General features: G+C 40.9%; 2 protein-coding genes across 11 annotated transcripts in view; both read right to left on the bottom strand.

Moving 5' to 3' along the window:
• Positions 1-14,852, bottom strand: part of SSBP1 (single stranded DNA binding protein 1) — a 55,374-nt gene that overhangs the window by 27,829 nt on the left and 12,693 nt on the right. For 4 of the 10 annotated variants that reach the window (XM_003364867.5, XM_014739332.2, XM_070266028.1 and 1 more), the window contains one exon: positions 11,288-11,436. The exons of 1 other annotated variant lie outside the window; for it this stretch is intronic. Coding sequence is in view for 2 of the 9 variants with exons in the window: in XM_014739332.2 (XP_014594818.1) it covers positions 11,375-11,436 (62 nt within the window). In the remaining 7 variants the exon portion in view is untranslated. Of the gene's footprint in view, positions 1-11,287; positions 11,657-14,852 lie in introns of those variants that run through there. 5 more of the 10 variants (XM_005609455.4, XM_070266029.1, XM_070266031.1 and 2 more) reach the window with 2 other exon arrangements.
• Positions 3,959-7,245, bottom strand: TAS2R3 (taste 2 receptor member 3). The gene has a single exon (XM_023639845.2). It carries the CDS (start codon positions 5,127-5,129, stop codon positions 4,104-4,106), a length of 1,026 nt encoding a protein of 341 aa, XP_023495613.1. The 5' UTR covers positions 5,130-7,245; the 3' UTR covers positions 3,959-4,103.

Below are 14,852 nucleotides of genomic sequence, written 5' to 3'. Positions count from 1 at the left end.
GTTACGGCAGGCTCCAATGACTTCTAATCCAAATGATAGTGTGCCAGTACAGCATTGTTTCTGTCACTCTTTCACAGGGAATGCAACTTTTCTTCATAGCAACCCCAGAATATGGTGGGGATTTCCATGCCTCATTCCTACCCACTCCCCCTCCATCCACACATCCACGGATTACCCGAATCCAACTTCTCTATCCCCTCTGTTGATGTTGCAGCCATTTTCTCCATCTGTCGTTCTGGTCATGCCAATGTTACTCTTTCATCTCTTAGCACCTACAGTGATTTACTGTTATCTAATAAATCAAGTTCAAGGACCTCACACTTCCTTGAGAAAGCCTTTTTCAATTAATTCCACCCTTTCATGATGATTTCTTTACTTTGCATTCCCTCACCAGCAATATATATGGATTTGTGCCATAATCATTTGCTGTGATCTGCTTTTGCTTGGAAAAGAAATGTCAGCCCTTTCATGAGTTTCCTTTATAGATTTGCATTTATGCTTAGATCACACATGGCTATTTCCTCTTAGGCATTTAACTGTCAATCAAACTACTCTGGTACCAGATACACAGTAATGCTTTAGTTACAGTTCTGTGTAACTTCTTGCAGAATATGAACAAATAACATTGACTTTCCTTTCCACTTATCCCAAGTCAAGAAAATCACAAACACAACTTAAGATCCTCTAGATAGCCCTGTTCATCAATAGTTGGGGAAAATTGTGAGTATTGTATAAGACAAAAAGTGCTGGTAAGCACTGAAACTGAGAAGTGTTGGAATGTAATTTGGGGGATTTTTTTGGTTTTGTTGTTTGTTTTTTCATTTATAATGCTCCTGGACCCAAACTACAGTTCAATCTCATTAAGTGTCAGAATCTGTGAACTTGGTCCAAGAAGTCAGAGAGCGCTAAAAATGAGAAGTAGTACTGTGAGAGATAGAACATAGGGGCCCCTGATGGAAACTTGGAAGGTCTCATGGGCATCTGTCATGATTTGCTGTTAATTCATGTGTTAAAGTCCCCAGCAGTACACCAAAGAATAGATGTGTTTGGAGGAGACATGTGACCTTGGGAACAAGCTTTAAGCATATAATTGGACTCTAAATGCAGGGACAATTCTCATCCCCATACTTTGACCCAAGGTGCCTGGTCATAGTAGGTGAAAGCATGCTCTGGTCCCTTATCCATGAAACAACTAGACTGAAGAGTCCTAAGGCATTTAGCAATTAAAATTAATTCATTGAAAGCTAAACAAAACAAACAAGATGGCCCCTTTGGGTTTCTCAAAACTTGGACTGAAGCATTAGGTAATTCTTCCCCATGCCCTGGGACCCAGTGGGGAGCTGGCAGATGAGGTATTCCCCCCGGTGGATTTAGAAAACCATATCTTCTCCAAAATTGCTGAACTTCCCATCACTGCGCCTTTAGCAACAGGTGAGACTCTTTTTCCACTCAGATCCATGTCCCCACTCCCACCCCTAACTTTGATTAATGGCAGTCCACACATGGCTGAAGTCACATAAAAAGTCTGAGATTTTCCAAGAGTTGCCTCCAAACTTCTCTGAAATAGGAATCAAGATGGGGTGGGGATGCCACACCTATGAATGTGATTTCACTTACTTTCAGGGAAGGTAACTGCTCTCAGCCAATGGGACTAAAACAGACTTCCACTCAGGAAATGCTACATTTTCCACCCACACTCTGGGTTCCAGTAGAATGACCAGCAGTGGTAACTTTAGTATGTTCACTGCACCATAGCTAAATCTGTTAGGTCGGGGTAGGATTTAATGGAGCCACGGTGGAAAGAGAAGGGAGGGATCCTTCAGAAGATAGCCAAAGGGACCAAGAACCATACAACAGCCAAGCCAAAATCTCTAGGAAAATTGTTATGTTCAATTAAGAGAAGAAATCCCCACACCTAAAGCAGAAGGCAGAATCAGGAACTCAGGCAAGGGCTGAAGAACCAGAAGGTCAGAGCTAGGAAGAGAAGTTGTCCAAGTGACAGAATGTAGGAACAAGTGTTCAAAAGTGGGTGAGGATGAATTCAAGAGCAGGGGTCAGGGTTAACAAAGTAGATGCCAATTGAGACAGCATGGATTTCCATAGTTAAACTGCCCTGTGCTGAAAAGAAGCACAAGTTTTTATTAATTACAAAAGTACCCATGCAGATTCCTTATATTTTACTAAATTATAAATGAATATTAAATCATTCTTTTAAGTTTCAACAGATATCTTTTTTTGTTTGTTTGTTTGTTTTGTTTTTTTGGGGGGGTAAGATTAGCCCTCAGCTAACTACTGCCAGTCCTCCTCTATTTGCTGAGGAAGCCTGGGTCTGAGCTAACATCCGTGCCCATCTTCCTCTAGTTTATACGTGGGACGCCTACCACAGCATGGCTGCCAAGCAGTGCCATGTCCGCACCCGGGATCCGAACCAGCGAACCCCGGGCTGCCGAGAAGCGGAACGTGCGAACTTAACCGCTGCGCCACCGGGCCGGCCCCTCAACAGATATCTTTTTGAAAGAGAATTTTAACTTATGTCAGAATCAGGAATTTTCCTAGAAGCTTCAAAAACAAGGATCAATCTGAAAGCAAACAATGCAGACCAAAAGATATTTTATTCCTTTAATTTTAGAAATGAATATATAAATCCCAGAACAATTCTAAAATTAATTTCTGGTTACATATGACCAAATTCCAAGTAACGTAGTGATCCTTCATGCTATGTCAAAATATAACCCCTTTCACAAAACAAGACAATAATAATAATAGTAACATTTATTGGTTGGTTACTCTATGTGAAACTCTAAGCATTTTTCATGTGCTAATTCACTCATTCCTTCCAACAGCCCTATTAACAAAATACTATTATTATTCCCATTTTAAAAATCAGGAAAATAAAACAAAGAGAGGTTGAGAAACTTCCCCAAGTTCACCCAGTTCATAAGGGCTGGAGTCAGGGTTTGCACCCAGGCTATCTGGCTTCAGGGTCCACATTTTTAGCCACAAAACTCTACACCTGAGAGCCCCATTAGTGACAGAAATCCAGATTCAGAATTTCTATGTGTCCTAACTGAATATGTTCACAAGTTTGAGAATTCTTCATGATCTTAAGCAATAATATTCTCACTGACTTGTCACCACTGTTCAGTGATAGGAAGTAAATCAACACCCATGTAATTTTTTTAAAATAAACTTATAAAAACTGCTTAAATTATTTTTTTTATAAAACTCTGAGATTTTAAAGGCAGATATGCATCTTGGTTACTTAAAAAAAAAAACACTTGGACTTCTGGCCAATCTGAAAAACTAAAAATTACTTGAAAATTTGCTTCAGCAAAATGACAAAGAATTTAAGAACTATTGAAATTGAGGTAAAATGACTTAACCACAGACTGGATTGGAACCTAGTTCTATCAAAGGGTCTTGATTTTCACTCCGCTGCTCTTGTCATTACACAGTAGATTTGTGGAAACTGCTGTCTTGTGGGAATTGCTGTTGCTGTGCAATTCACTGTCAGTTACAACAATATCTTCACCTATTATACAATATGCTGTGCTAAAATGTTGGCACACCTTGTCTCACGAATCTCTAAAACCCTGTGAGGTCAATGTCATAGTTCGCATTTCAAAACGAGGGAAGAGAGAAGCAGACAGATAATTTAAGTAATTCACCTAAGGCCACAAGTCTTGGAAAATGGACAGAACCAGAATTCAAACCCAAGACTGTGGAATTGCAATGCTTTTGCTCTTTCCCTCAAGTCCCCTACACTGTTTTATTTACATCAGCTTATCACTGTCAGTAAAAACTTTAGTTTAAAGGTAGTAATCAGCTCATTATGTCAAGCTGATAGTTATTAAAATATAACTCCATGTCTATATAGTATCAGTCCTTATTAAATTGACATTTTCCAAAGACTGTTTCACCCTCTCTGAAACAACCAGAGAAAGACAAGTCATGTGAAGTGTCCTCAGGTGGGACAGGGCAAAACAGTATTGTCTCTCTCCTACTGATATTACAGAACTGGTGCCCCGGAGGGTAAGGAAGAGCCCTGTAGTCTTGAGCCAGGCCGAAGGACTCCCAGGCTCCCTCCTGTGCCTTCTGCAGCTCTATGGGGAAAAGGAGCCCTTGGATCCAGACTTCAGATGACCAGGCTTACACCAGAGCATCTCCACAAACATCTGCTTCAGCTTGCTGTTTCCCAGAATGAGAATAAATGAGTGGCCAGCAGGATAAAACATTGTAATTATTTCTCCAATCATCTTAACCATCTTAGTTCCTGGTAGGAAATCACTGGCTGTTGTAATTATAAAGGCAAGAAAGTAAAGTAGGAAGAGAAAGAGGAAGGAGAGGATGATTTTGATGGCCCTCTTGTGAGCTTCAGTGCTTAGATTTCCGGCACTGGTACCATTTTGCTGCATCTGCCACATGTGCCTTCCCAGGGAGAGGATGAGCAGAAAGTAGGAGGCCAGAGACACAATTAACGGAGGGAGGTTCCACAGAGTCCAAAGAACATGGATCAATCCATATTCATTTCTCTTTTTAAAGTGCTCAGTCACATTCCTTGTGCCATTGATTCCACGGAAAACAGAATAAATCTTAAATCCATGGGTCAGAGACACGGCACTGCCACATGATAAGAGCAGCGCACCCAAGAGCATCCATATGACGACTCTGGAAACTCTCCACTTGAGCCAGAGGAATGTAGGGTGGGAGAAACTGGCAATTTTCAGGCAGTAGAGGACACTGAGACAGGTGGCAAGCCAAATACTCAGATGGTTTGTAAATGTCCAGGAAACATAAATAATTTGCATTACTATCCTTTCCTCACGTACTTTGGAAGAGAACACCATTAAAACACCATCAACCAAGAGAACCCACAGCAGAACGATCCTGGAGAGAGCCAGGTTAGTGATGATGAAGTCAGACAAAGAGATTCTCTTGTTCTTGAACCAGCTGCTGCCATTGACCAACTCTATAAAACCATTCCCCAGCATTCCCAGAAGGAACTGAGTGGCAGATAGAACCAGAAACACCCACTCAGTGAGTCCCAACATATCAGCTATTAGGCAGACCTGATCTTTCTTCTTTCTTTTGATGTACAATCTCCTTGCTGATTTGAAGTTTCTCTCCATGAATCTGTCACATCTACCTGTTGTTTCACTGTACTGTCTCTTGTCTCTGCCCAATTTAGTCTGTTGTAGAGCACAGTTTAGTGACCCCTCTCTGGCTCTCTCAGGTTAGTCTGTCCTCTTCACAGATGACATGGATTGTCAGATTCCATCTAGGATCTAAACTCAGCAGCTCTTTGCTAAAATGCAAATATAATAGTGTCCAGTGTCACACAGGGAAGGAAGAGATTTGAGTCATAAAGACGATGGAGGATTTGGACTCAGTTTCAAAGGGAGTAGGGTTCTGAGCCACCCGGAACAGAAAGGTGTGTCACTAAAACAGTCACACAGAATAACTCAGAAGAGTGACAAGTCTCATTCCTCAGGAATGAACTCAGGGACACAAACAGAAAGGGGGGAATTCTACCAAAAGGCACTATCAAAGTCACCCCGGAGGAAGGTTGAGTGTCACTGGTCTTAGATTAGAATTAAAAGGTATACCCCTTAAAGTAAGCCTTACATGAGGGGCTCCAGGTTCTTCCCTAGTGAGCCATATCATATCAGTCAATTCTTAACTACCTGAATATTTGAATAACAATAATGAAGTATAGCATATAAACTTCAAAATATGGATTTTTCAGAGTGCATGGCCACTGTATTGATATGCCAATAGAAGTTCAGGCTAACAGAAATCACACACAGACACCATCTGTCAACCAAAGAAGGCTAATTTATCTAAAACAATGCCTTACAAATTTTGACCATGACCAACAGCAATACTTTTTATAGTTTTATATATATTACTATATATACAAGAACATATACATGTATATATACATCACAATCTAAATATATGTAGATAATATATACATATTATAAGGGGAACACAAAGGTTTCACAAAACCATATTTCCCCTTTTTACATGTGTGGCACTCTAAAATTTTCTCTCTGTTCCATTTCTTTCAATGCTGCTTGCGTGTCAGAAACTTGACTTTACAACCTGCTAATGAGTTGCAGTAGAAACTGTTTGGAAACACTGATGTGAAGGATGGAGAGAGAAATCAATGCCATTAAGATACAAAGCAGAGAGTTCAGCAATATTATCCAATAACAGACAGAGGGATATGCTTTTAGATCCTCTCAAAAGAATCTCACAAGAGTGCAGGTGATAAATCTGAATGAATGATATATAATCTCTTCTGGATACATGCCAAGGAGCCACTCACCTGAGCCAGGTGAACCTCATCCATCTTGGCATTATGTGGTGTACAATATGATTACAGAGCACTACAGAATATACTTGGGCATAAACACAGTCCTCCTTAATCACCCTCAGCTTTCTCAGGCTAACTTAACCTGACCCAAATGCTTCCTGAACTCTGCTATGGAATTAGAATAAGGCCAGCTCCCAGCTGCATCTGGGAGTCCTATAACAGGACCTTAGACCAGTTGTAGGGCTGACCCTGCAACCTACCACCAACCCTGTTCAGTGTTTTTCTCATGGCTTCCGTTCTATAGATTCAGATTTTTGTTCTGTAACAACTTTTACATCCCCTCATAAGAAGAAATACACTAATAAGATTCCTCTACCTATGTATTAGAATTATCCAATGAGGAGAAAGTTTAGAATACACAACATATCAGAATGCATTTCACATACCATTTCATGTTTGAGCATACTTTTTTTACTAGCCCTATTACTTTTACCCCCTCCAAAACTAGAACTTGTACCATTTTATAAGTTGTTGTTGAGTAATTTAGGATTGACTGTAATTTTTCTTTCTCATGTTTGAGTCTTTCCCAGGACAGTGTGTTTCCATGTATACCACTTTAGCTGGTAATCAGAGTTCAATTTCCCAAATGACTTTGTTGGATTATCATTGCCCTTATTCCATCAGGTACCACTGATGTGAATTATGTGGCCATAGTTATACCATTGCCACTTCTTAACATAAATACTAAAACTATCATACTATAACTAATATCATAGCATTAGTAATGGCTGCTTCCAAAATGGATGTTGACCATTGTCCACCAAACCAACCACATATATTCCAAGGCCAACTCTATAAAGCCTGCAGCTTTAAACATGGTCTGTTGGAGGGCTAAATACCAGAGCCGTGGTATTGGATCCATGGATCTTTCCTCCCGGGCTGCAGGCATCTAGAAAGACTACTGAGAGATCACATTCTTGCTCTCAATCATTCTTTTGAGTGAAAGACCAAAGTAAGTGTAACAGTCAGAGCCTTGGCAGGAAACCATTGGCAAAAATGGTTAATTCTAGAAGAATTTTAAAAAAGGATTATTTACAAAAGTGTGGACAGAGTATAGGGAAATTATAAAAAGTGCAGTACCTCAGGGCTAGGAACAGTGGGGCACCATACCACCATAACACTGAGAGAGAGCACACTGTGTGGAGGGGACCTCCTGACAGTAGCTGAGATTTTTCAGTTGGGAGAGCCTAAAGACCGTGGGCCGAAAGAACAAACCTCAAAACACAGGTCAGCAGACTAACAAGTCATTCCAATATTATCTTCTACCCTTCATTATTCTGGCACTTTCTCCACAGGGACTTAGACATCATGGTCTAGGTCTTCACATCATTCCTGCTTCTGATACTAATCTGCATGACAGCTGTGCTGATCAACATCAGCAGTTCACTCAGACTGACATCAAGACAAGTCATAGATAACATCCATTTATATCCACCAAGTTTACTAATCTGAAGAATACAGAAGGAAATCAGCACAGTCAGGCATACACAGCAGAGAGATCAGCAATATATACAAAGGTAAGTGGATGCAGGCTTCCAAGTCCCTTAAAATCCCTACCTGGGGAATGCACAATGGCAAGTAACAAGTCTGACTAAGTCAGCATTTTGTCCTGAAGGCCCACCCTCAAACTGTATATTGATATATACATTCTGCATGTGGCCAATCTGGATGAGGTGCATCTTACCAATCTTGCTCTTATACTGTATACAGGCCCACTACCCAGCACTGTAGAGCATGGTCCACTCAAAGTGAACAAGGGCCTCTTTTATTACCTTCAGTTCCATCCCCCAAACTGATAAAACTTTGTTTGACAAAAACAGAACAAGTGTCTGGTACCTAGATGTTTTCAATATCATGCTTCTAAGCCAATAGCACAAGCTACAGGCCCTATCTTGTCATAATGTTACCCAAAAATGTCCATCCAGTATTTTCCTACCAGACACTGTGGGGAGAGACATTCCTCCAGTGGTCTCTTGTACTCCTGAACATCTTGCTGAGTGTGCTAAGTATGCAAGGCCCTGACCCTCTACACCTGTACCAATTTAGACTTCCTTCACCAGTGCATAGGAGTTTCCATTGGTCTACAACATCCTCTCTCACACTTTGTTCTATCAAATATTTTGAAACATGCCAGTGTGGAGGGATTAAAATAAAATTTCATTGTAGTTTCTGGGTTGCGTTTCCTTAATTATTAATGAGGTCGACCATTTTTTCATGTATCAATGGATCATTTATATTTTCATCTCTGTGAAATGCCTCTGTGTCTTTGCTCATTTTCCTACTAAGCTGCTGTTTTTTAATGCTTTGTAGGGCTTTATATATTCTAGATTGTATTTCAGTTATATTATTGCAAATATCTTCCTTCCCAGTTTAAGACTTGTCATTTTGCTTTTTTTTTTAAAGATTTTATTTTTCCTTTTTCTCCCCAAAGCCCCAAAATTGTGTATTTTTACTTGTCGGTCCCTCCAGCTGCAGCACGTGGAATGCTGCCTCAGCATGGCCTGATGAGCAGTGCCATGTCCAGGCCCAGGACTTCAACCAGTGAAACCCCAGGCCGCCAAAGCGGAGCACATGAACTTAACTACTCGGCCACGGGGCCAGCCCCGTCATTTTGCTTTCTTTATGGTGACTTTTGATAAACATAGGCTATTTTTTGTTAACTTTATTAGTATTTTCTATATTTACATTTTTGTTTAAATAAAAAGCTTCCATGCCCTAAATCATAGACGTTGTCCTGTATCTCCTTCCAAAATTTTTAAAGTTTTGCCTTTCATAAATGTCTTTAACCAAGAGTTGATTTTTGCATAAGGCTTAAGGTAGAGATCCAATTTCATTTCTTTCTGTATGAATGACTTTTCCTAGAATCATTTATTGAATAATCTACACTTTATTCACTCATCTGTAATGTCACTTTTACCAAATAGCATTTCCATATATGCATGGTCAGTTTCTGGGTTTTCTATTCTACATCACTGTTCTATTTGTTTATTCCTACATCCACAGTATATTTCATTTATCACTATAGCTTTATCTCTTTTAAAAACAAGCTTTGCCAACTGGCAGAGCAAGTCCCCATTTTATTGTTCTACTTCAGGGTTATGTTGTCTGTTCTTCGACCTTTGCTTATCAATACATCTTTAGAATCAACTTGTCCAGTTCCCCCAAAAGACTGCTGGGAATTCTTATTTGTTTTGATCTGTAACATCAATTTGAGGAGGGTTGACATCTTTACATTATTGATGCTTCCAATAAATAAACATGGTGTACCAATGTGTTTAGTCTTCCTTTAAGGTATTTCAATAAAGTTTTATGTCCTCCAGAGAGACCAAACACTTGGAAACTTCTTTCATTTTCTGATGCTCTTGTATACTGCATTTGTGTGTGTGTGTTTGAGGAAGATTGGCCCTTAGCTAACATCTGTAGCCAATTTTCCTCTTTTTGCTCAAGGATGATTGGTCCTGAGCTAATATCTATACCAATCTTCCTTGATTTTTCATGTGGGATGCTGCCACAAGGTGGCTTGACGAGTGATGCCAAGTCCGCACTGGGATCCAAACCTGCAAACTCTGGGCCACAGAAGCAGAGTGGGAGAACTTAACCACTACACCGCTGGGCCGGCCCCATATGGCATCTTCTTAAAGTTACATTTTCTTTCCTGTTGTTTGCAATTGACTTTTGTATACTGACCATATTTCCAGCAATGCTCAATTATTCATCTATAGATTCTTTTGTTTTCTATGTGATCATAGCATTTGTAACTTTGCTGCTTCTTTTCTGATCTTAATACTTTTTCTTTTCTTTCCTAATTAAGCTTGCTAGAGCCTCAGCACAAGTAGGTTGAAGAGAAGGGGTGATAAGACATCTTTGCCTTATTTCTGTTTTAAGAGAAATGCTCTACTTTCAAGAATGTTTGTGGCACACCTTTGACACCTATCCTTTGTTTTTATTTCCAAACTACAATGTCAAGATTAGCACTCGTTATTAGGGAAACTCCTTTTTTCAGTGTGTTGCCTACATATTGTTCTAGTTTCAGCTCCTAGTTTAACACTCGTCACTGGGAGATGTCGTTTTCTTCCTGCACGTCCAATGCTATGCGCTGAATTGTGTCCCCTCAAAATGCACATGTTGAAGCCCTAATCCCCAATATGACTGTATTTCAAGAGATAACTACAGTTAAATGAAGTCATAAGGGTGGGGTCCTGATATGACAGGATTAGTATTCTTCTAAAAAGATACACCAGAAAGCTCACTCTGTCAGCACACACAAAGAGGTCATGTGAGCACGCAACGAAAAGATGGCCACTTACAAACCAGGAACATCAGCCTCACCAGAAACCAACCACGTTGGCACCTTGATCTTGGACTTGAACCTCCAGAATGGTGAGAAAATAAATGCCTGTTGTTTAAGCTACCCAGTCTGAGGTATTTTGTTATGGCAGCCTGAGCCAAGACACCAATAATGCAATAAAAACTACGTTGTCCTTAGGATCTGGTCATTTTGCAGTATGAAGCCTCCTCACTCCAGATTATCTAGTCTGCTGTAGTGCCAGGGGAAGCGTAAGGGCAATACTGCTGTTCTCATCCTCAGTGCTCCTTTGTCTAATATGATGCTGTTAATTAAGGGTCCTCATAACTATGTGATGAAAAAGTGTGCTTATATTCACTCTTTTTAAGGCTAATTGCTAAGGTTTGGGGTACATTTTATGTCCCAGTCCCCTCCCCAATTTAAAATGAGACATACATTAAAAGCCTGAAGCACTATGGGAGCAGAGATAAGATTTTACTCCTACTTGTGGTGGAAGGTCATATAAGAGAAAGGATGAATAACGAGTTGATCATGTGTACCAAGATAAAGGTAAGAATGTGTGAATTAGTAAGGATTAGGTTTAAATGCAAAGTACAAATAAGTGTCTTAAACAAGGTAGAGATTTATTTGTGTTTCTCAAAGAATTCTAGAGGCAGATTGTCAGGACAGGTATGGTGGTTCCACGGTCATCACAGATCCCAGCTTCTTCTGATTTCCATCCTGAAGATCATCTCATGGTCCAAGATAGCTACTGGAGATTCAGCCATCACATCCACATTTCAGACAAGAAAAAACCAGATGAGGATCTGGAGAAGCACAAAGGATGAGCCTCCCAACACAGTTAGATCTTTGAAGGAACTTTCCTGGAAGCACCACCAAACGACTTCTGCTTACAACCCCTTAGTTGCAAAGGAGAATAGGAATGCAGTATTTTGGCTGTTCACACTGTCACCTCCAGTAAGATACTGATTCTGTAAATGTAAAAGGGGTAATGGATATTGTGTGGTGTACTAACCACGTTTCTTATTTTCTGTATTTTATGATGCTTTGACATCTAGGGGCCTTGTAGATCCTGGGAGGGACTGCCCGCCTCCCAAGTTTAGCTAATTCCTAGCAACAGTAAATGACTTACCCAGGAACATGCCTTTGAAATGCAAACCAACCCAATCCTGAGTCTATACCCCGCGTTAGCCTCCTTTTATCAGGCTCCTGCAGTCCAGGGCACTATTCCTCTGCCCAAAATCACCCTAGGGCCAGGTACCTGACAACTAGACACCACCCCTATAGTCCAGAGCCTCCTGAAAATTATTCAAACTCTCCAATCCTAAACTTGCTCAGTTTGTCTATCCTGTCTCATCTGTTCTTTCCCCATGAAAACCAGAATAAAAGCTCTGGCCCATGTTTTCCCTCAGCTCCCTCTGCCTCCTGACCTACCCTGGTGCTTCCCTGTGTGGTAGTGCATGGTGTGGTGTGGTCCTGCATGGTGTGGCGTGTGACCCCGTCCTGAGAACTGTAAGTAATACTCTTCCTTCAAAGGCAGCTGTCTCCATGTCTGACATCTTACCATACCTGAATAAAAGAAATCCCAGGTACATCATAAAACAGGCAGGCAACTGGAAATCTTTCCCACAATATGGTTTTCCACAACAGAAAGTGGGAATCCTGGCAACATTTGAAAGTTATCTCACAAAATCTGCTTACAACGTTTTGGCAGAAGAAAAAAAGTCACTCAATTTCTCTTCTGAGTTCTAGATTCATTAATTATTGCCCTGCCAAACAGAAGCTAGAAAGTCTACAATTAAACTATGTTCAAAACCAAACTCATTGTGTTTCCTCTTCTCAAATCACTCCCACAGCCGTGTTCCTTAGTCTCAGAAACAAAGCGTCACTATCCACACAGCTGCCCAAGCAGGAGCTTCAGAATCCTCTTTTAACTGCCTTTTCCCTGACTACCCAAACCCACCCTATCACCACTAGATCCTGGGCAGGAGCTATGTGTTCTTCTCTTCAGTACCCCTAACCCAGAGCCTAGCACAGGATCTGGCACACAATTGGTGCCCAATGAATGAATCAATGTGAATCCGAAATGCCCCTCATGTCACCTCTCATCTCCACTATACTAACCTTTTCAGGCTTGTTCAGTAGCTTCCTAACTGCCTCCAGACTGTTCCCCTTCTAATCCTTCACCTGTCTTTGCTGTTCTAAAGCACAATTCTGATGAGATGTCCCTGTTTTAAAACGTTCTTGAGCTCCCCATTGCCAAAGTCATCTTCCAGCTTTCAAGGCCCTTTACAATCTAGCTCTAACCCATTTTTCACATTTTATCTTTCACTGCTTCATACACCTTTAACTTTCTGAACCTTTGCTCATGCTGTTTTCTCTGCTGAAAAGTAACCGAACTATTCTCTGCTGTGCCCCACAGGACTTTATTTCTACCATGACTAGAGTGCTCCTCACACCGTATCACACTGAGCTGCACAGGTTCCTGCTTATCCTCCCGCGCAAACCCCATCATCCTAAACTGTGAGCTCCTTCAATGCAGGAGTCGGTGATATTCATCCCTATATCCTGGGCTGTATGGGTGTGTGGCACATAGCAGGTGCCCAACTGACTTTTGTGTTTAAAAAGATGCCCAGATTGCGGCTGGCCCCGTGGCCGAGTGGTTAAGTTCCCATTCCACTTTGGCAGCCCAGGGTTTCACCACTTTGGATCCTGGGCATGGACATGGCACTGTGCAACAGGCCATGCTGAGGCAGCATCCTACACTGCACAACCAAGAATATACAACTATGTACTGGGTGGCTTTGAGAACAAGAAAAGAAAAAATGACTGGCAACAGATGTCAGCTCAGGTACCAATCTTAAAAAGAAAAACAAAAGATGCCCAGATTAATTGTAAATACCCATGGAAGACTAAAAACAAACCCAAAAAAACACTACCAAAGTGGAATATGTGCTCAATAATCCATGGACGTTAGTAACAACAACAAAAAAAGTCAAGGACAATAAACGAATCTAAAGGTGACATGCTCTCACAAGGATCCCGTGAGACTTGGTGAGATGCACATGGTAACCGAAAAAGTGACATGCCTTGTTTAAAATAACCACAACTCCACAACTAGAAAGACCCACAACTAAAATATACAACTATGTACTGGAGGGATACAGGGAGAGAAAGCAGAATAAAAAAAAAGATTAGCAATAGTTGTTAGCTCAGGTGCCAATCTTTAAAAGAAAAAAATAAAAAATAACCACAACAGTAACGACAGCCAATATGCATTAACCACTTTGGTCATGAAAACCCTATCAATAGCAGCAGAGCATTGTCTGATGCAGCACAGGAAGGAGGGAACACAAAGACCAGGCAGGGCTCTGCTCTGCTGTACACAGGGTCACTAGAAGTTAGAATCAACTCAAGGGCACTAACAAATTGAGCCCTTGATTCAGATACTCTGTGCTAAGGAAGCTACATGTATAGACAGCTGGTCTATAAAGTAGGCACTACTACTACCCCGTTTCACTTATAGGAAACCAAAACAACAAAAATCCAAGGCAGGGGAAATTAAGAAAGTCACCAGAGGTTATTGGCTAGTGAGTGAAGCAAGGATTCAAATCCAGGCTGTCTGACTGCACAGACTAATCTCTGAACTATCATGATGGACCATCTTTCTTCCAAATGACAGGTGGGGCAGAAAGACTAAAAAATGTCAAGAGGTACACCTGTATGGAAAAACAAGACCCTAGGGTCAAAGCATGGCAGAGAGCGAATGGATGAGGAGTAGAGAGAAAAAGAGAAGTTTCATTAATTGTGGCTGCATGATTCCATTAGCCTAAAAAGCTACACACCATCCTATCACAGACAGTGAGAGGGGACTTCAATGCCAATGACACTTGCCAAAAGTTGCGTCCTCTAGAAGGTGAGCCTGACAAATTCTTGAACAATCTTCCTGACAATTCCAACTCTCAGTAGAAAAGAAAACAATGGAGGAAACAGTGAAAGGAGCAGACACTGAACTTATTTTAACCAGTAAAGAGACACTGCCTGATGAAAAGGAAGCAAGAGGAATATGTAAAGGTAACCAGGCAGAGTAGTTAATTGTCACTTATTTTCCTGTAGGATCATCACACTGAGAATCAGAAAAAATAAGGAAGTAGCGGTATTTCTCCC

This window comes from Equus caballus, chromosome 4 (genome assembly GCF_041296265.1).
Source record: "Equus caballus isolate H_3958 breed thoroughbred chromosome 4, TB-T2T, whole genome shotgun sequence".
In the NCBI taxonomy this organism is placed as follows: domain Eukaryota; kingdom Metazoa; phylum Chordata; class Mammalia; order Perissodactyla; family Equidae; genus Equus; species Equus caballus.
This window is presented reverse-complemented; position numbering and strand designations above follow the sequence as displayed.

Bases quoted from the DNA above. Each gene is read 5' to 3' on its own strand.
- TAS2R3 (XM_023639845.2), bottom strand. From the start codon at position 5,129: ATGGAGAGAAACTTCAAATCAGCAAGGAGATTGTACATCAAAAGAAAG.